Here is a 22,688-nt window from a genome sequence, read left to right as displayed (position 1 = left end):
AAAAGGAGGAAGGCTGACGAGGCAGAGGTCAGGTGATTAGGGAATTGCAGGTGGAATTGTTCATTTTAATTACACATCTTCATTAACGTGAGGTTCCTGGATCCTACCGTGATGACTACTTCATCTAAATATTTGCATGAGTGATGTGTGCGTGAGTGAATGCACTTCCATAAAGGACACGTGGCTGAAGAGTGGAACAGACACTGAGTTTTCTTTGAATTTTACAGGGACATTTCCACCACAAAACGATTTGCTAGGAGAACAACACTGTAAATGTAAGATAAACATTTTTATAAGGCTCAAAAGTGCATGGGAAAAGAACGGCTCGAGGAGGAAATAAGTGATGAGTGAGGTAAAACACGGGTTGTACTCGAGCTGTTTGTGTCTCCCTGGCACTTGAGTGAGTTTGATACAAGCATCATGATTACCTGTTCTACTGACAGCCCTGAAAGGAAACAAAAGTTTGGAACAAGCCAAACACATTCAATCTCCTTGAATAATTTAGGCTGCTGAGTTATCATGTGCTTCATGGACTGTCATCAAGAGAAGCTGTATTGCAGAGGAAAGGTCTGTAAATCAATGCATCCGAGGGACCAAACCTCATCAGAGAGCGGCTGCAAAAGCACTGCATGTCAGAACAGATGCAGAGCATGGAAATGAAGCGGCGAGTGTCACAGGGCAGCTGCAGTCCTGCACTGCCCGGGTGGCTGCAGCAGGATGCCAAGGACGGGCAGACAGGGCATCAGGAAGACATGGCTTCTGAAACATGCTGCTGAAAAGCAATGTCAGCAGCAGAAATAGCTGGTAAACTCACAGTGAAAAACAGGAAACAAATGGAAGTGCAGCATAAATATACCTAGCGGCCCACCTGGGTGTGCCACACACTCCCCAGAGCTATTTATATATTCCACTAATGTACCCACTGCTTCCAATAACACTTCTGGCTCTGACCTTTCCTGATTTACTGCTCTGTATGGTCTGGCTTCAGATTCCCAGCCAAATTCCCAAACTGTTGATGCCCCTTGTAGCATCTCTCTGAGCTGTACCGAAAGCAGAACCAGGATGGCATGCCTTGGAGAGCCAGGAGGTACAAATCAGAGGAAAAGGACAGATTTTTAAGACATTTAAGTGGACACCTTAATATACAAAGCACAGACCTTCTACGTGCTGCAGCCAACAAGTACGATTTGCAGTAGGACTCATGAATCTTTAGAGAAGTCTGTACATCTTTAATGAAGGTGACATTTCTAAAGCAGCCAGAGGAACCAAGTGCCAGACCTATTTTGGTCTGCAGTCAGTGCGGACACCTACTCCCTTAGGCTTCTCACAAAAACTCCAACCAATGTTCCTCACCCTCCTTCACCTACCACTTTAATGTGGTATAACTACTCTCTCCATCACGCACTCAGCAGAGCAAGGCCCCCTCCCTCGGATGGGCCAGGGCTGCTTGCTGCGACCCCCCCCAGCACCCTGCTGAAGGAGTTGCCTCCATCCAGCAGAGCCCTCCTGGCTGCAGGCAGCCTCCTGAGACATCCCCACACCCACACGCGGGTGCCAGGGACGTTTTGTGGCTTCCAGTTCCCAAGTGCTTCCGTAAGATGCAAGGTAGCATCTGTGGTGAAATCTCACAAAATGATCCAAGATAGTTTTCTCCAGCTGGGACTGATTGAATATAGCCTGGGCACCGGATGATGTGGGAAATCATTCGTAGCCGAGCACAAATTGCATGCATAGAGGTAATTACTGCAGCACAAGGTTGGTAGCACCACTACCCACATGACAGTATATCTCAGCAATTTTCATTTCCTATCGCTTCAATTCAGACATTTTTTTTTTAATCTTTTTTTTTTTTTTTAGTTCAATTTTCTCCTTTTCCTACAGGGACCCATTTTAACCCCAGAACTCCTCCAGGATAACGCCCTGCCTTCACTACAGCCAGCCATTCCACACACTACAGTTTTCTCCTATTGACAACCCAAGCACTGGGACTCAACCCGCCCTGACCTAACTTCACCTCCACACCCCCACCATGACCGTCTCTGCCCAAATGTGAAGTGACACAGCGGTGGCAGTCAGTCACCTGCTGCTGTGCACTGTCACTCGGAGCCATCCGCGGGCACCGGTAATGAAACACAATGTGCAAGCAGCTAATGAAGCTGGTTACAAAGCCAGTGATTCTCCACACTTGAAAGAGGGTGAAAATACGGAAAATGGAACAAAAATAAAGACTTCTGCTGAAAAAAAAATAGAAACACTAACAGAACTGATGCAGGGAGAGGGGATGTTTATCATCACTATTACGGATAGTCAGCAAAAATGGGGCCACATTATGCTCACTGTGATTACATACATTGTGGTTCTTATATATCAACAATATATTTGCTACAAAGGACTTCTGTTGTAGATGCAGATATAAAAGTGAAGGCAATGCAGCACCAGCCAGGGCTTGGCAGGGCTCCATTCCCAGCACACTGCACATCTGCAGCAAAGAAAAGCTGCAAAACTTTTTAATAATTCTGTGACCTATTTAAAAAAATCTACTCACTTACATTCATCTATGCTGTATAAGAAATAAAATATAGCACTGAAGAGCTTTGAGTGGCAGCACTTCCCTTAAGACAGATAAAAGCTGCAAGTTCTCTTGGCTGTTTGGTGCCAATTATTACCGAGTTTTGACTTATACATTATTGCGTAGATCATTTAGTAAAACAACCTGCATACAAACCCTGTGCTATGCCTCCCTGCAGTCACAATCCGCTGGCACCGGATCACTTCAGACACTCACCATGTACGCCTCATGCCAGAAAACAGTGGGCCCCTTTGCTAAGGCACTCTGTAAGTGATGCTGTTGTAACTAAGTGGTCCGAGTGGAGATAGGACTGTGACTTTTCTTTATGACGCATTTAAAGCTATTTGCAGTGATTTTGTCACTAGTGAGGGAAAGAATAGTTACCCAGCTCATCCCAAAGGGAGCCAGCTGTGCTGCAGCCCCACACCTCACACCTCATCATCCTGTTGCCAAGGAGTGGCAGCTTGAGGGCGTCGCTGGAAAAGCCAACAGCCTTGTGGGGGAAGGAGTGGGGATGTCCTCACCATCCGTGAGCCCAAATGGGGACAAGGAGCGGCGCTCTGCCCACGTCACCCCTTCATGTTGTGATACACCAGGAGTTATTTAATTTGATAGCAATTGCTTGCGACCTGTAACGATCCGCGCTAACGCGATGCCGTGTACCAACAGCCTGCGGGGGCCGAGGGTCAGTGCACTGTTTGCAGTGATTATTCCTTTAATAAAGGGCCCTGTATTTTCCAGCGGCAGCAAAATTGATGCAGGTTGCCATGGTAAGCACACACTTTCCCATTTACTAGAATAATAGACAGCTTTGTATAATTCACTGATTTCAGATGATTTCTCACCCAAAGAGCAAGTCGCTCGAGTTACATAAGTCACCTGTTGTTTAGTCAATCTGGCAATTTTAATTAGAATAAATTTTTATGATTCCTCTTTGCAACACTTAGAGCTGCTCTGCCACCAGAATGTGGAGATGTCTGTAAATTATACAGACTCCAATCACATCTTTTTTGCTGTTTTAATTACAGTAACATTACGGCATTAATCATGTAAGCCTCTGTTAAACAAGTAACAGCCATCCTCCATCATAATTAAAAAGAAAGGCCACGCAAACAGGAGCTTCAGATTTTACCATATTTCCTCCGAACGCTGTGTTTTAACTTAAGAGTTTCACAAACAGTAGTTCTATTTGGCTGTAATTAGTGTTGCGAGGGAAACACCAAAAGGTTAATAAGAGATGGTTAGTTGTAATGCAAGTTTCCCAGTGCCAGCCCCAGCAGTTCAGTCTGTTTTCAGAGTCATTAACGATGTAGATTGATTACAGGAGGAGATCGGGAAGTGCTCACTTGCTGTGTTAGCAGAAGGTTGGTTTTTATTCGTATACCTTCCTCACTGTTAAATGTGATGGCCATTACCTCGACCATTACTAACTTTAACTGCTGTGAGACAGAAAGAGTTAATGGTTTCCTTAGAAGTTACTGTCAAAGGGAAAGAAGAAAAAAAAAAAAAGCCCAGAGGAGCTTTTTTTGGCTTGTTTATAGGGGAAAAGGAAGCTGCAAGCTGCACTGAGTTGTTTATGCATCTTAAAATATTTGAATATCTAAGTATTGTGCAGTGCTTTTGGAATAGGATGCACCAGGAGAGTCAGGGAAGCAGGTTAGCACTGCCTCGTCCTTCAGCTGAACACTTGCTCCAGACCTGAGTTTTGGAGTGCTTAACAAAACCAAGCACACGCAAAGTTGAAACTATCAGAAATATCACTCTTTCACATCTCCTACTAATCGTTCTCCAGTCACCCAGTAAGAAACAAAGGTGAGCAAGAACTACAATGAGCAAAATCTCATTAAAAAAGACAACAAAACCCAAGAAACACTCCAACTTCCTGGACTGATTGTTCATCCATTACAAACCTACACAACAGGGCGTGGATCCAAGTTTTAATTTTCCTCTCTAAGTTGCCAGAATGTTCACATCTGGTGAGTATTTGCTGTGCTTACACAGAAAGGACTCAAGCATCTAGAGGTTATAACTTGTGTGACCCTGGCTGAGAAACAGCAGCGATGGAGGCGCTGCAAGAATCATCTTTAAAGGAATGAACCTAAAAAAGCTGAAGAAAGAGTGCCAGGAGCGTAGGATATAAGATAACGTTTCCTGTGTGAACAAAGGAGGTTGCACATCTGTTTGCTATTTAGTTCTGTTGCTGTACAAAGGGGATTGGCTTTCATTTGCTTCCCTGGACATGACCAGTGTCAGCCCTGCCCCACCACCAATGTCGACAGAGGACTCTTCTAAGATGCACTCAGACAAATTGAAAAGCTACAGAGTTATGGGCCCAGAGAAGAAGGAACACATGGAACCATTCATGCCTGCCACACATGCAGTGCACAGGTTAAATCTCTTGAGTGATGTCTGCCCTGCATAACCACAGAACGGTGTGGGCTACAAGGGACCTTACAACGTGGTGGTAGGGGCAGTGGAACACATCAGTGGGCCAGCCCAAGCCAATGCCTGGCTCTCAGGGATCAGCAACAACCAGGCCAGCACCACCCTGAGCTGTCCCAGCTTCTGTGCTTCTGCAAGGCTTTTGCCAGAGCAGGCTGAGATGCTCAACAGGCAATCGTTTAAAAGCATGGGGCTCATAAGACAATCATCTCCTTTTGTTATCCTAAAGCCCAGCTTACCACTTTCCATAAAAATCCTTCTCAGGGGTTTCAGAGTATTTTGAAAAGCTGACTGCTCCCTCCATGCTGGCCATTGTAGGAGTACCACTGAGCTTACTTAGTCTGTTACACTGAAGATCTATGCAATAATACAGAAATCAGAAAGGCTGTAATAACAGGCGTTGTCCTGTAAAGAAAGCTTACAGCGTTTATCCATCTTAAGGGATGTGCTGTCACTCACACTGCGATGTTATACTACACATCTTGTGCTGCATATATGAATATAAGGAAATAGGTATGTTATTAATTTTTATAAACTTCCAGAGGAAAGCAGCCCTACTCTGAACTGCCAAAGCCCTAAAATAGGTCACCTGGGTCTTCATCTTCATGTTAGCTCTATTGCGTTTCTGCAGAATAAAAGGGAGTTGACGGTGGAATGATTGCTGGAAATTAATTTCAAAATCAGCAGTTTCTAATAACTGTGTTTGCCTACAGTTAATACCATTAGCCATGTTCTCACTTCACGGCTGAAATGCACCAGATACTATGGAGATGAGAACCAATTGGAATATTCTAGATAAAACCCGATCCACTAAATGACAATGTATCTGAATAATTAGGGATGAAACCAGCATGAAAAGTTTCGTGAATATCAAGTGCCCAGCTCTCCTTTACATTCAAGCCTACTTCTACGCTATGCGATAGCATAAAGAAGACTTAACATAAGCATTTAAATATAACCCATTTCTACTCAAAGAACCCTTCATCTTGCTGGAGTTTATCAGACCCAGACACAATTAAACTACCTTTGTGAGCAAAGTTACTCAAATGTGTAAATGTATGCAGGATCAGGTCTTTACTGATGACATTTCATGCCAACCTTTACTGCTGATCTGGCACCAGAAGAATGAAAGTGATGCTTTTAGAAGCAGTTCCCTGAAGAGACACATTACCGACATAAAGCATTGCTTAAAAACCCCCAAACTTTGATTTTAAAGCTTTTCTCTTTTTTATGGCTGCAGTGACTACTTCTAACACTGCCTTTTTATGATTAGTGTGTGTTTATCATTCCTGCATTTTCCTTTGGATTCTATTTTTATCTTAAGCAGTGAATCGCTGCTTCATTGGGTCAATAATTTTCACAATTAATGATAAAAATACTGGCCATGACTGGGAATTAAGATAAGTTTGAAATCTGTTGCTTCTAACATTATAAACACACATTTGAAACAGTTCCTTTCTGAGCTGTACACTGGCAAGAGCTTCTATGACTTATAGAGCACAGGTATGGTTCTGGCTCAAGGCAAGGTGAAAAAGGCAGCAGAAAAGATTTAAGCAGACCTATGTGACTGCACACTTCCACAGAAAGAAAACAAGCTAAACTTGCACAAACGAAATGTTTGGAAGAGGGCAAAGGCATTGAAAAAAAAAGTCCCAGTATGAGCAAAACCAAGGGAGGAATAACTACCTGAATCACAAAACAGACTATCTAGCCTCAAAGATGCTAATTCAGGTCCTGAGGGATCTAATCAACCTCTTTGTTGAAGTAAAGATAAAACTTTTTGACAGCAAATGCTTTCTGATAAAATGGAATTTTCAATTACCCTGTGAAACATCTGGTCCGTGCTGCCACTTACGGGAAAAGCAGCACCACACTCTGCAGTGCTGGAGAATGATGCACGCTGAGATTTCCCCACGTCGCTGGCAGGAACAGGCAGCAGGAGCTTCAAACCCGGTGGTGAAGCTCCTACGTCCTCCACCTCTGCCCTTGTTGGCACCATGCAGCAATTACTGCACCAGGACTCTCTGAGTCCTCCTGGATTGGCCTTGGAGGAAATCCAGTACCTACTGCAGTAAAATTGGCCGAGATACAAAGGACACCCCAGAATTTCTCCAGACCCTCCTGCAGCCTTCTCCAGCCAACACGAAACCTTGCTGACATCCAGCAGATGCTTTCCAAATCTATTCATACAAATCCATGGGAAAGTTCAGCTGAGGGTAACAAAAGAGTTACAAAAAAAGTGCACATAAACACCTCCACAAATAAACAAACAATTAACCAGCAGCCAAGCAATTGTGGAAGGTGGAGCAGCGCCCAGTGCCCGTATTCCTGAATGTCCCATTTGGTATCAATTAGCAGGGGAAGGAAAACAACCCTGCGCAATAATGAAGTCCAAATTGGGTACATATTAGAGCAATTAAAGCAATCTTTTCAACTGATGAATTTGTAATCAATAATTAAGATCCTGAGGTAAAGAGGGACTGGGCAGAAGTCCGACTTTTAAACCAGGCGACGTGGCTGAGCTCCAGGCACTATTGCTGATGACCTGCTGCCGCCCACTTAAGCTCAGCACCCTTCACATGACAGTTTGCCATTTTTCTGGAAATCCAGGTCATTTCCAAGAGGAAGAGAAAAGGTTCCTACCAGAGAGACTGACACGGAAGCAGTGAAGCCCACTCCGGTCCAGTGGTGGTGGGAAACCAGCTGTGTCTGAACATCACTGTCATATCAATAATAATGTACAAAACCAACCTTCCTTTCTTCCCCACTCAAGTCCAAAAGCCTTGTAAGACCAAGTTCCAAGCTCTAGAGACTGATTTTAAGAACGCTAAAGGAATTTTCACCCATTCCTACTCTTTTCTGCAGGAAATTCAGCACCTCAGTAAATGAAAACTGCCCATACTGGTCCATGCTAACCCCTGATGCCAGCATGGAGGGACCATCTTCATTAACAGGCTTCAAATCAAGACGTCACTGAGCTGCAAAGATTTGTGCCAGCCAGCGGCCAGCCTCAGCAGAGGCCACAGAGCCTCATCATTACCCACAGAGCAGATAAAAAGATTCCCAGATTATCTGGACAAAGCCTGAAAGTTCTCCCCTGATGACTCATGGTGTTACGAGCAGAGGCCCAAGCCCAGGGCATCTCAGTGGGATGCCAGGCAGGGCATCATTAGGACCAGGTGACAAACCCCAATGTCTCCTTTGGGTTATATGAAAGGCATCCCACAGCACGCTCAGGGAGGCAGGCAGCCTGCATCCTGGGTGTCCCTACCATGGATACTGAGCTGTCTCCTTCCTGCCCCCGCATTGCCAGTCTGAAATTGGGTAAAAATTATCATGCCAAAACCATCACTTTCATTATGTGGGAACCGCTGCTATCACCGTTGTCTGAGTGTCTTGATTTTCCTGATTATTTTATACAGCCCCTGATTGACAAATCAACTTAGAAAATATTCTCTTTAACCTTTTCTCCTGAGCCAGTGACTGCTCACCTCCCTGTCTGCAAGTCCAGTCAGATGGCAACACAGAGCTGGTGCTCTGGGGCTGTCCCTGCAGCACCCCCCGGCCTGTCATGGGACTGAGGAGTGGGACAGACGCCTGGTTTGCCTTTGGAAGTTTCCTTCTGGAAACATTCCTTGTTCTTTCAGGGATGTTTTACATGCAATAGGGATTTCTCATTGCAATGGATTGGACCAAATTTACTTCCTTTGTAACTCCTCCAAAAAGCTCTGCCTCCAACTCCTTTTTAAATTCTCTGCATTGTTACCTGGTGTGCAACACAGACAGCCCGCAGACTTATCAGCAATGTAATCTCTGTAAAACCCTATCTGCAGTCTATTGAGATTGGGGTTTTTTTGCTGAAGAAATGTGACAAAAAATTAACAGATGTTGCTCAGACTATTCGTCAGGACAAGAATCAATTATGAACATTTTTTGCTTCTACAGTCGTCCCTTACTGCAAACGCGTCTGAGGAAACCCTCTCCTGATCGAAATGAAAAAGCATTTCTTTGTAATAGAAGAATAATAAATGATAGCTATCAGCCTGCATTCTCTGACACAGCACTGGTCCTCAGAGAATTAAGCTGCCACCGTACAGTTATATAAATGTTTAATTTTTTTCATCTTTGGCCACAGTAGGGTTGCCTGGAAATACATTATCACTGCGGATGCCATCCCTCTCCAATTAGCGTGGCTGGCAGTGTGGAATGGGTAGGTGACCTCTGCGTTCCCCTGCTCGCAGAGTCTTACAGGGTTAACTACGGCCATTTAACAGACTCTATCGAGAATTAATACAGCGATCAGCTTCACTCTGGAAAAAAAAAAATAATAAAACATTCCGCGGCGCAGATGGCAAGAACTCTCTCTCCCCCATTTGACTCTTTTATGACAGCAAAACAAAGGCTTTTAATGATGTTTACCATGAATTGAATTAAACAGCTGAAGACCAGTTCATAATCACAGCATTTTGTTTTCATATCCTTAAGTCTTTTAGCAGTGGGGCTTCCATTTGAGCCTCAGCTACAGCTTATCTCAAGATATAGCCAAGCGCCCTGAGGCTTCCCTGTGCTGGAGCACCAAACCACATTCATACTTCTTAATTGAAAAAGACAGGATGTTTGCATAGGATGTTTGCATCAGTAAGACATTAAAAGCGACATTCATGTCCAAGTACAAATGACAGCTTGGGCTCAGCTGAACTCCTCCAACTCTTTTCCTCTAGCTAACACCAGAGTTGAGATCAAGGCTTCATCTTCCAACTGCGCACATGGGGACGCACAGCGGCTGAGACCAGGGCACACTTTTTGGGGAAGAGATGCAAATCCCTCACCCTCTAGGGCTAGTTTCTGCTGCTATGGTCGACTAGCAGCATTGACCTCTTGGAGGAGCCATTTAGGGGAGCTGGAAGGAGCTGCCCTCCATATGCAGACATGAGCCCAGGCTGGAATCTGATAATTCCCACTCTCATCCCAGCTCATGCGCTGTCACACGGCTGCGCAGAGTGAAATACGGATAATCCCACCCGCTGGCTTACCTGACAGGCACGGCGAGAAGATTAATTCCTATCTATTCCTAAGATTAATTCCTATGTACCGAAGATGTACAGCCTTATCCCTAACCCACACTAAGGCATATGGGGCTGCGGTGGTGCTCACCTGGCTCGGGGCCCTGCGAGCCCATGGAGGGCACGCTGGTGTTGAGCACGTCGTTGACAGCTGTGTCACAGTAGAGGCCGCGCTGCACGTCGTGCTCACTGTCAGTCTGGTCGCTCTCCTCGTGGCCGCTGTCCTTCAGGCTGTTTCCCTCCAGGTCCTTGAACGTGGAGCTGCTGGGGGAGACAGGACAGTGAGCTGGGCCTGTCACCATCAGCCTGCACCCCAAATGCAGGCCGCTCGCGTGCGCTGCAGGCCGCCGCCAGGATGCACACACATCCACAATTAGGCTTCCTCGTATTGTGCTACCTCAAATTAAAGATAAAAGGACCTCAACTTTAATTTTCTAGGTTATAGGCCAAGTCCTAATCACTTAAAGGTTTAAAAGAAAAGCCTTCCGGGAAGCACAGATTTCTTCTACTTCTGACGGCGTCTTTCCTATTTTTAACAATAACCCCGTGGTTCTGGGTCCAAGTTCACAGGGACTTCAGGGGATCTGGCATCAACCTGGCTCCCTGACATCCCCTGTGGTCACAGCTGCCAAGGTCGACACAGGAGGGACACCAGGGCTGAGCTTGTCTCAAATTCCTCATGTCCCCATCCTGGCGGCTGGCCCAGTGGGGCAGGAAGCTGCTATCCAAGCAAAGGAAGACCTGCATCCTGGCTTGGATGTGATGTGAGTGCATGGAGCACATCATCAATGGACAGGAGAGCAGTGGTGGCTCTGGGGTGCCCAGCGACATCAGCATGTCACCAGGATAGGATGGAATGACTGCTTCCCACCAGCATAGAGCTTTCAGTGGTGGTCTGCACACAGGTGTCTTTGGCATTGTGAGAATCCAGGAGCAAAGGCACTGGCTTGTGAAGCAGCTGCACAACAAGCAGAGAGCCCTGGCATGGACAGGGCACAGTGCATGTGCACAAAGTGACCCAGATCCTGGCAGCAGCCTGGGCCCAGCTCTCCCCCAGCAGCCTCCAGGGACAAGAGACCGTCAGTCTGGGCCCACAGACAGCCACATGGATGATTCTCCTGCCACTCCCCAAGCCCTGACACAGCAGGCTGCTGCAAGACAAGAGCATCTTGAAATGAACGGAATGGGACTTTCTGGGAGTGTGGGCACGGGCTGGAGCCAACAGAAAGCAAAGGCAGATGCCAGGAGGAAAAAAGAAAGTGTTTGCCAAAGGAGGGCTGCCAGAAAAGAATCCGAGAAGGGCCTGGTGCACAAAGCAAAGCCCCACTGGCTTGTTTCCCCAGGGCTACCTGTGCCCATGGGGGATCTGGCTGCACTGAACTTGCTCACTGGCAGATCTGGGCTGAAATGTCGGCGTGAGGAGCGGCCTGTGCTTCAAAGCACCGAGGAGCTGCAGATTTTCATTACTTAGTGAAGCCCTTTTGCGTCTCCACGGAAACCAAGCAGACCACCTACCAACTGGTGCTTTGCAAAGCACACGAGGGGGGAGCTCTGAAATACATATAAATTGGTAAACCTTCAAACATCACCTTTTAAATAAAGATGTCCCTGTTGAAGCCACTGACTTTGATTCCAGGCAACATCAAAGAATTTTAAGTTAAGAAAGCACTACATATCTACAATTCATTTGTGTGAGCCTTATTTGAGAGAGGCAGGCAGACAACACAGGAAAAGTACAAATAGATTAATTAAAGTGCTGGATTGGAGGAGATTCACTCACCAGAGATAGAAGAGCTACAACATCTTCATAAAGGCTAGGGATGAAAATGATGCCACAGTGTGCTACAGAAAATATTTTTGTTCTTAGATGTCTGCACAGCGTCCCTGGCACCCGTCGTACTTAAGATACAAGACAAAGGTAGAAAGCGAGGAGAAACGCTGTCCTACACGGCGCTGCTGTTCAAAACGTGCAGCAATCTGCGTTACAACGCATTTATCTCCCTGCAGTGAAGCAGACCATAATGCAGCAGCCACACAACACGGTTCCGTGGCTGACACTTCTCCAAAGGATGTGCAGGTCTGGGGGAAGCGGCAGCAGCAGCATTTTCCAAACAATACCAGAGCAAACCCCGCTGTGGCAGGCGGGAGCACTGCTTGCCTTTATGTTAGGTGTGAATGAGGAAAGATTAATAGATTTGCTTTTTTTTTCAGGGTGCCTGTGGACTGCCTTGCGAAGAGCAACACGGCACAGGCAAGCCACCTCTCACAATTGCATTAGCATCGTTAAACATCACACATAATGCAGGCAAATATCCCTGCCCCTTGCTAGCTGAACCCAAGTTGCTCATACAAAGTGCTCGCAGCTCCCATAGTCCTTATATTTTTAAGATGTAAACAAATGGGATCTCAGCCAGGAAGATAATTGGATTTTTTTACTGCTCAGAGCCATCCTGGAGATGATACAACCCGGGTAAAGTCAGTGGGGTTAAACTGGGACAGCACAGGCGTGAGTCCATTGGTGACATCTTTGCCACCAGTGGGCTCTCTGAGGATACCAACAAGGCAGGGTTCTACGCAAAGGGTTAAATTCACCCAAGGGAAATTGCTAGGTTGTAACTGAACTGATGATTTGCTTTTTACCCCTGGAAAGAAAATCCTAGCAAAATGCTGCTTTGCCTTGGTATTCACACTAAAACAGTGAGCATGCACAAACCCAATTACCTGCCCCCAAACGAGACATTTTCCCCCCCACACCTCACATTATAAGGAAAACTCGCCATCCAAAACTATCATTTTGTTCTTGTGCATTCAAATAGAATAAAATCTATGAATTTTAAAGTTGTCAGGGTAACAGCACTCTACCTAACTTGCTGTAACTTCCCAGTGTGTAGGAACCAAACAGAAGAAAAAAGACTTTCCTTTGTTGCAAACCAAGAGCAATGGGACTTAACAGGCAGTAAATACTGTTTTTAAAATCAAATGATAACTCTGGAAACGTTTTGCATATTAAAAAAAGCAAGCAGCATATAACGCAGTGAGAAAGAACATTAAATAATCAGGATTTGGCTGGGCACACCAAAGCGCTTTCAAGCCAGCCTACGTACCTTTTTATTAAATGAGCTCTGCTGTTCACGTAGTTGGAGTCAAAGGAGTAATTTTCAGTCTGGAAGAAAAGAAAAGGGAGAAGTTACTGGCTGCTTTCTGCCAGAGCTGGTGTTGGGCTCAATGTTCCTTAGGGTCCCTTCCAATTGGGGATATTCTGTGACTTTCTGAAGCAGGCCAGGGCTTTACCTGGCATCACAACCTCCACCCATCTCAGCGGGATCAGCACCTCGCACATCACCCTCAGAACCACAGATGCCCCAGTGCAACCCAAATCCCAACCCACGCAGCAGCAGATGACGACTCTGAGTTCTGCACCAAGAACCAGGCTGGCTGGTGACCATGGAACAATTTGCAGAGAAGAAACAATGTGACTATGCTCCGTTACAAAACTAATTGCTTTTAATTCCCTGATGGACTCAGTTCTGTGTGTGTCAATTTGACTGAAAGTTCAAAAGGTATTTTTCTTATTAGTGTATAATTAACATGTTAAAATATTTATTGCATAGATATGTAAATGCCAGCAAGGTAATCCCCTGCCAGAGAATTTAATGCAGGCACTTTTCTTTGTTTCAAATCATTTCACTCACAGAGACATTGGCTCTGTTATTAATAAAAAGGCAGACAATGGGTGGCATGGTTAAAAGTTGGAAGGGAGTGAAAGAGTGGGAGAAAAGTCAATGGATTCGTCATTTGTGGGCAAAGCCCACTGACAAACACCACAGCTGAAATGCTGTCTTTTAACCTGAGATTACAGAACCTGGGCTCCCAGTTTTCACAGCTGGGATGGAAAAAACAATGGGTTGAAACAAAAGCTAGAGCAGCAGGGTGCTACCAGCCATGAGACCACAGAGCCACAAGCATAGGACATGGTGGGACGTGGTGACAGCCACGTTCTAGGACATGGTGGGAGCTGTGGTGGGACGTGGTGACAGCCACGTTCTAGGACATGGTGGGAGCTGTGGTGGGATGTGGTGACATCCATGTGGTAGGACATGGTGACAGCCACATGGTGGGACATGGTGGGAGCTGTGGTGGGACATGATGACAGCCACGTAGTAGGACACGGTGGGAGCCACGGTGGGAGCCATTTGTTGGGATACTGCTGTGGCACAGTGGGATCATGGCTGGAAGGTAGCAGAAGCCTGAGGCAGCCCCGCAGCTGCTTTCCCTCCAAAGAGCCACCTGGGGATGCTATGGCCTGTTTTTATGGCAATTATGAACACGGTAAAAATAAATGCATGCATCTTTAATGTCTCAATAAATAAAGGAAAGCAGAGGCTGCTGCTAACGTAATCACAACGGCAGGATGCAGGGAGCGGAGTTGCTGCAGCGCAGCCGAAAGTGAAATCCAATCGTACCCTGGCTGAGGTTATACTGCTGTACTGAGATAATAAAGCAAAGGCAGCCTTGGTTAAGTGTGACCTTTTCTGAAATACAGCACAATATCTAATTTACCAAACAGGAGCCTCCCAGAGAGAAACATGCAAGGATCTGCGAGCCGGGGGAGTTGGCCTAGCACTCAGCACAGCTCAGTTATTACTTTCACATAGTAATTACTGCTGTAGAGTCACGCAGGAGATTTACTGCACAAACTACTGGTCCCTGCAGTTCTTGCATCCTTGTTCCTGCAGCACGACTTTGATTGTAAAAGCGCTCTGTGTCTCTGCAGGAAGCATACACATGTATTTTTAAAACACACAGTGGCGAAGATTTAAGCGCTGCAGAACATTTCTGATCCTGTGTCTGCCCATCAGTCCCAGTGCTGCCAACCTGGGAATCTCCAGCAGTGATGGAAGGTGGGAGGCAGCCATGGGAAAGCAGAGGGGGAAATGCATGCCCACATGTTGCAGAGCTTTAATGCGCTGGTGGCACCAAGCACTACACCAATGGAGCACCCAGGGCCACCTGTGGGTAATTCTCAATCTGGTACCACCAAAACACCACCCAAACATCACCCAAACACCACCAAAACCCACTGAAACACCTCCACTCGGTTCTAACAGCCTGCCAGCCCAGCTTCTGCCCCAACCCAACTCCAGCCCTCACCTCAGATCTGACCAACAACCCTGGAAGCTTCCTCATTGATTTCTGGCAATGACAAAAAAGACAAAACCCTGAACCCTGATGAACGGGTCCTTATGAATTTGGTTGCCTAAAAAAAAGATCTTTCCTATGCAAGATTTTCTACATCACCCAATGCTCTGGATGCTCCGCAACACCACCCTCATGAAGATGCAATGACAGAGATGCCATGTTCCCCCTTCACTTCCTAGGGGGGCTTTCGGCATGCTCAGAGCTGTTCCCAAGCTTTAACTCCAGCTGTCCCCAGGCTTTAACTCAAGCACATCACTAAAAGAAGCACAACTCATGCAGATGCCTTCCAGATCTCCAGCAGGGCAAGGAGCAACATGGCAACAAGGACTGCAGCCAGGTGTGCTCTGGATGGCTTCTGAGGTAGCTGAGTAGATACAGTATTATCTATCAAGGTGATCTCCATGCAGGCTATGGGATCAAACCAGGAGAATAAAATGGGAATGAGATTTTTCACGGAGGAGGGCTGCTTTATAGTTTGCATTATTCAATTGAAGCTGACTTGATTTAAATCTAGTTCATCCTGCAAAGTGCAATCACTTACAAACAGAGGCAAAATGACTGGGAAGGAGAACGTCTACAACATGTCAACATTTTAATTGGAAAAGGATACGCTCCCTTCTCTTAATGAGGCCCCAAGAACAAAGTCAAAGCACAAAAAAAGAAGGACAAGGTAAGGCTTGTAGTGCCGATGAAACAGCATGCTCTTCATCACTCACAGCATCAAGAGTCTGGCCCACATTTTTTTCATTATTTTGGCAAAAGCAAACAAGCTGGCACTCTCCTAATGATCAGATCAGTAAAAATCAAAGGGAGAAGGAGGGTCCTCAGCCTGAGTCAAGGGCCACCCCCAGCGCTGCCCGCTCTCACCTCCCGTTCAGCTCAGCATGAAGGATGATCAGCGCTCGTCAGGATGGACCCCACGCTGTGTGTATAAGCCGTATACTAAGGGATGAGGGGGCACTGAGCAGCATCTACATGGAGCCTGTGCTCTGTGGTGTCAGACCATGTTACTGCTTTGCCCTTAGTGGGCAGGCGTGCTTGGGGCCGTGGGGAGCAGCCGGTTCTAATTCGGAAAGTGCTTCTAACCGCTGCCTTAGCAACACAAATATAAATACGGCATCAGATACACTCGGAATCAAGCAATCAGCAGGGACATTTTAAAAGTCTTTTTTTTTGTTTCCCCCCAGCTGTTGTTGAGGGCTCCCATTTCTGTTAAAGAAGATGCAGAGCTTCAATGCAACTCTTCCAGATCTGGACATCGGGACCCAAAGGAACTGCAAGGAGAAGCTTTACAACGGGGTAATCAGAGCTGCGTTACGCTGCTGTCCCTCCGCACCTCAATAATTCAGGGCCTGTTGTTCCTGGGTTTTAGCTGCGATGCGGAAAACATACAAATGAGCATCTCTAAAGGGGCGGCTGCATGCCCTGCCCAGCACCCAGCTCCCGGCAGCTCCAGGCTGTCACATCGCTCCCTGGGTAATAGGAATGCATGGATGCCCCAAATCCTTCCTGACCCGCAGGAAGGGGCACCCGTCTCCCCGCACCCCTGACCTATTGCATCTCTGCTTCTCACTTCGGGGTGAAAATATTTCCATCTTTCTACAAATTATTGCCAACCTGCTGCAACCTCCTGCCAAAGCGCGTAGGAACCCTTCACAAAATCGGCTTCACAAAAATGACACATTTAGCACCACTTTTTCAGAGTTGTCCCTTGAGCCTTTTTTTTTTCCCCTACGTGCCTTGTTAATAAAGCTTGCATGTCACCCTTTATTACCAGGAAACAAAGTGGACCTTTCTCCCAGGCTGCAATGTGCATCTCTTGTTTGGGGTTTGAACAAATCCTCCCAAAATACACCACCAGGATGCACGTGGCCACCAGGAACACAGGTCTGCTGACCAATCATGCTGCAGGCACATTCAGGACCAGAGGAATGTCAAATTGTTCACAAAAACACACACAGTCTTCCCATGGGAAAAGCAGGGCAGGTGGTGCTGCTTCTCCCTTTGCTCCTCAGTCCTACTTCACGCAAGGCAATCAATATGTAATAAAACTGCTGCTCCCCATTTGGAAATCTCACCAACACTTAATTCTTACAGCCCACGATATATTGTGGGTAATATAGAATATGTGTAAATTGCATGAGAACACTCAAGCTGCACTTGTGAAACGTGGATAATTTTAAAGGAGGGAATGGGTCAAATGAAGTCCCATTCAGCCATGGCTGGAAGTCATTATCAGTAAGCAAGCTGCTTACCACCCCATGGGAAATAAGTAAGTGGGCTGGGACTCCATCCTGCAGGGAACAGGCACAGTATGAAACACAGCCTCACAGCCAGCACCAGTAACAAACCAGACCCAACCAACCAACCAACCCCCAAAAAACAACATAAACTAACCAACCCCAAGTAACCAACCCACCCCAAAAAACCAACCAGCCTCATACAACCAGCCCCAAGTAACCATCCCTGAACAACCAACCCCAAACAATCAGCCCTAAACAAACAACTGACACCAAACCACCAGCCCCAAACAACCAACCAACCCCAAACAACCAGCCTCAACCAACTAGCCCCAAACAACCAATCAGCCTCAGACAACCAACCAGCCTCAACCAACCAACCCCAACCAACCAACCTCAAACAACCAGCCCCAAACAACCAGCCCCAAACAACCAACCCCAAACAACCAACCCAAACCACCAGCCCCAACCATTCCCAAATAATTGGCTCCAAAAAAAACCACAAAACAACCAGCTCAAACAATTGGCCCCAATTAATTGACTCCAAACAACCAGCCCTGAACAATTGACCCCAAACAAGGGCTGGGAGAAATGTGAACACTTTTGGTTATTAGTAAGAGGTATTTAAGACACAGACACCTGGAGTAGCCTGATAAAGGTGAAAAGGATCTGACCTCTGGCACCTCCCTGTGAAGCCATTTTCCTATATCCTGGCTTACTGCTTAAAGTCTGTAATACATGAGATTGCAAACTGTAAACTAGCAACACAGCATCTCTGAAAAAGTAAGTGCATTTAGCATCTGATATTGATGTTTTATAATTAGATATAATACAGCAGATCATTTTCCTGCCCTTGATCAATGAAACCATGGTTGGTTTTTTGGGTTGGGCTTTTTTGCAGACACTCTGATTGCTGCCTAAACCAAATGGAGTGGTGCCTTGCTCAGTTCAGCAGGAACAAGCAGAGACAGGGATGTGCAAACACAGCAGCTATTTAGATTTACTATCCCTGAAATATAAACAGAATATTTATTTCTGACCTTTTAAGTACTAATTCCAAATTTAATGAGGCACAATGAACGTTTCTCAGAGCCAGACTCCATGGCTGCTTAACACCACCAACCCTCTAATTATTACTGCAGCTTAAATAAAGGGCACTTGGTTCTGATGGACATTATTAAATGCTGAAAGAACTGAGTCCAGCCTCCATTTTCTCCTGATAAAATAAAAAGCATTGCAGAAAAATCACTGGGAGAGTTCAGCCTTTAGCATCACCCCGCTCATCAGAAATGAGCAAAAGTATCAAAACGGATTGCATTACGGCGCTGCCATACCCACTAATCCGCTCTGAACTCCTGTCCCCTCCCCAAATAAGTACAGGCTTTCTCATTTTGGTCTGAAAATGGATCGAAGGCAGGAGGAAAAGAGCTGCACTGATGTGATTTTGAAAAAGGGTATAGGATTAGAAACCCAGATTGAATCCTGAGAGCGGCGACACACAATGAAGCCATAATTACACTCCTGAAAGCCGCAAATAATATTACCCGTTTGAATTTGTCAACATATCAGAAATCTACAGCATCGTTATGGAGAGCAGGAAGGCAATAACAAAACCTCTTCCATTCACATGGCACCTCCAGCAACAAAGCTCTCCAGCAGCCGCCACACAGCTGGGAGCTGCCACGGGCACCATGCCTGCACCAGCACCGCAGAACCCAACAAAAAACATTGACCCAACAAAAAGCATTGACCCTACAGTGGGCATATCTGTAGAGGAGGTGCAGTCCCTGCCTGCAACATGCCTTTTGGGGAAGAGAACCCCCAAAAGCAAGGATTGGGGTCAACACCCCCACGGGTACTCTGCTGTGAGCTGGTACCCTTCAGGGGCCCAGTGACCCATACACCTCCCAGCAGGCCTTTCCCATCACCTGTGCCTGCAGCTCACAGCTGCGTCGTGGATCTATGGATACAGCTTCCAGCGAGGGCTGCACCCCTCTTTAAGTAGTGCAAGAAACAATCTGGATCTAATCAGCAGCCCTGGGGTAATGGGGCATGACTTACAGATTTGTTAAAAAACCTTTCAGAACTGTCCTTTGCCTGCCTCCTTCCATTAGGAATGAAAACAAATATAACAGAGGAACCTTTTTGTTTTTTTCAAACTTTCCCATTTCTGGAGCTGAACAAAACTCCTTGTCATTCACCCTCTGGAGTGGCAGGTCAGAGAGGTACGTTCTGCAGGGAACAGAAGAAATCACACATCCGTCACCGCAGAAGGAAAACCAAAAAACATCACTAGTTAAACGAGTTAAAAATATGGAAGGCATCAGCACAGCGCAGCAGCACGGGGACACGGAGGCAAAGCTGCTGCTCCGAGGGCTGCCTGTGACAGCATCACCGTCCCTGTGCCACTCAGTGCCCACGTCACCCATCTCCCATCCGTCCCAGCGGCGGAGGAACCCGCCCCGTGTTAGGAACCAGCTGGTAAACACAGCCCGTGCGTTATTACAAAGATGCCAAAACCTTACTACTTCGTGCTTCTTCCAGTTAATGTACCATAGCCGAGGATGAATTGCTATTACAAGGAACTAAAAATAAAAATGTTTCAGAGGCCGTAATTGGCTTGTCTTGTTGGGCTTTTTAAGGAGCCAAAGTACCAGTTCCAGGCTATTAGCCCTAAGGTTGTAGAAGAATAGTGTAAAATATTTCTTCATTAAAACTATACCTTCTCCATAGAGGTGTTTTTCTTAGGGATTTTTTTCCCTTTCCTTCCTCTTCTTCCTTTTTTTTTTTTTTTTTAACTCTTTTCTTTTTAAAAGATGTGTGTTATCGAATAAGCTTTAGTTAAAAGAGGGCTTTGAAAGCCCAGGGGTGATAAAAATAGACAGGGCTCTTTGCAGATGGAGAACCAGCCAGAGCCTTCAGCCATGGATTCAGGTCATTTTCCTACAAAGTTTACATAATGTTCCTGAGTCACATCTGTCAGCTTGGGCCATTTTTAATAACTAGCATCAAATCCTCTAGGGAAGGAGTGAGTGTGGGATGGAGACATTCACTGGCATGGGACAGGCACTGCTGGCATGGGATGGAGATTGCCACCAGCCTGGGATGAGGAATGGTGGGATGGGATGGGCACTGTTGGCATGAGATGGGAACTGCTGATATAGGACTGAGGACTTCCACTGGGACAAGATGGGAACTGCTGGCGTGGGATGGGGACTGCTGGCATGGCAACAGCAAGCTCCAAGGGTGGCCAGTGACCCTCAGCTACCTGTGGCTGCTGTCTCCCAGCACCTGTATTTGCAGCTGGTAGCACTGCTAATTATAACCACAGCCTGAGAAACAACAGGAATACAGAGCGCTGCTTTCCCTCCTGGCAGCTCCCTCCCACACTGCAGGATGTCACAGTCACAGGATCATCCCCGAATGTGCCATGCAGGGGATGCTCCTGGGATGGGAATGACTTTTCCCCCCCAACACACACTTTTTGAGGCTCTTCAGTCCTATTCTGTTATTAACAGCATTGGCCACTCTGATCACAGCAATGGCAAACCCAAAATCATTTATTCAGCAAACACTTGTTTTGAAAGAAACAGATGCTGTGCCTGGGAGAGGAGCGGGAGATCTGGCATCAGGCAGCCATCCCGATGAGGCACGAGCGAAACAGCAATAACTCACGGACATTTCAAATGGTTTCAATCCCAGCATTCAGCCCTGTCACTTAGAGCCTGCCCCGACGGCCGCTGGGTCACAGCACACCGCGCTGCCCTCTCCACCCACAAAAGCATTCATCTGCACAGAATTAAAGCAATAACAACAGCAGCAGCAGCAGTAACGAGGCTGACCATCGTGCCGGCAGCTCAGCAGAGGGATTACCAGGAACCCTCGAACCTCCTGGTTTTGGCACTTTCCCTTCCAAAGTGCCAGATGTTTACAGCTTTGGTCTCGCGATTTGAAGGCTGCTGCTGGAAGAAGAATACATCTGCTAGGTACAATTGCTATTTTTTGATAGTGTCTAGGCAATACCTTGTTAAAAAGGGCAAAACAACAGTTATTAATTACCCTAATTAACCCAATTCATAAGACACATTTGTGTAGCTGTCATGACAACTGCTTTGACTAACTTGCCAAGAATAGCTTAGCTGTCCATTCAAATAAATCCCTGATAATTACTAGTCTAGTTTACTGGGCTTCTGTGATAATAATAATTAGTGCTACCGTACAAAAGGTCGCACTAAACAGTTTATGAATGATGCATTTCGCACGGGGCTTACACGGCTCACCCAGCACCCAGAAGCGTGGCCGCGGGTTCGCGTGGCGTGGGCAGCACCGGGGGGCAAAGCCACCACCATCACAGAGAGCTGACGCAGAGGACAGCTGTCGGCACGGCGGAAATCTACGAAATCACCCCATTTAGAATATATTCTGATTAAAAGCCACATATGGTCCTCATTGTCCACTCATTGCTACCTATCGCACGTCAATGGGGTCTTAATCTTTAAATATATGCTGCTCCAACACGCTCCTCCCACCTGAACTCTGCACTGCTCCTACTGATGGAGCGACGCTGTCACCCCAGGACGAGCATCACATCACCCTGCCCCACGCAGCGGGTCGTGGCTGCAGGCAGCGAGGCCAGGCAGGCGCTTCCGACATTGCCGTGGTGTGAAAAGCAAAGCAGTAGAAGTGACATCTCAGTTCACAGCAAAGCTGTTCCCCCAGCAGCTCCAAATTCAGCGTGGGTTTCGTCGCGTTAACCCCAGAGTCGGCACACAGGAAGCCATGGTCTCCCATCTGCCTTTGGGGGAGGATGCATGTCAGGTCCCTGAGGGGTTTGGATCCGGGCCGGCCACACTCATCACTCACAGCAATACAAGGGCTGGGAAAAAAGGGGCTTTGTCAGAGCATCGTGGAGAAGGTGCAGCAACTTGACGCCAAGCAGCAGCTTCCCCAAGCGGAGGCTGCAGCTTGGTTCAATATGTTAGTGCCTAATGAAGGCTTCCCCCATGTTCTGCAGGGTATCATCATTCTCCTCCTAATGAGCATGTGCTAATGGCATATTAATGCTGACAACAACCAAGTGAGGAGAACAAGAGATGAACAGGTTGGAAATTAGGAAAAATTCCTCCAAAAGAGTGGTCAGACTCTGGCACAGGCTGCTCAGGGACTGCTGGGGTC

General features: G+C 46.7%; 1 protein-coding gene across 5 annotated transcripts in view; it reads right to left on the bottom strand.

The window, feature by feature from the left end:
* PCDH19 (protocadherin 19) overlaps nt 1–22,688 on the bottom strand; it is a 52,774-nt gene that overhangs the window by 16,211 nt on the left and 13,875 nt on the right. For 2 of the 5 annotated variants that reach the window (XM_015860396.3, XM_015860398.3), the window contains exons 3-4: nt 13,179–13,237; nt 10,166–10,338 (exon numbers count right to left, since the gene is read on the bottom strand). In XM_015860396.3, coding sequence (XP_015715882.1) covers nt 10,166–10,338; nt 13,179–13,237 — 232 coding nt within the window. Of the gene's footprint in view, nt 1–1,862; nt 9,322–10,165; nt 10,339–13,178; nt 13,238–15,253; nt 22,390–22,688 lie in introns of those variants that run through there. The other 3 variants (XM_015860399.3, XM_015860397.3, XM_085544577.1) reach the window with 3 other exon arrangements.

The sequence above is a fragment of the Coturnix japonica genome, chromosome 4, assembly GCF_054131305.1.
Source record: "Coturnix japonica strain WE chromosome 4, WE-NBRP24, whole genome shotgun sequence".
NCBI classification, from domain to species: Eukaryota; Metazoa; Chordata; class Aves; order Galliformes; family Phasianidae; genus Coturnix; species Coturnix japonica.
Note: the sequence above shows the minus strand (reverse complement) of the source record. Positions and strands in the feature narration are given on the sequence as shown.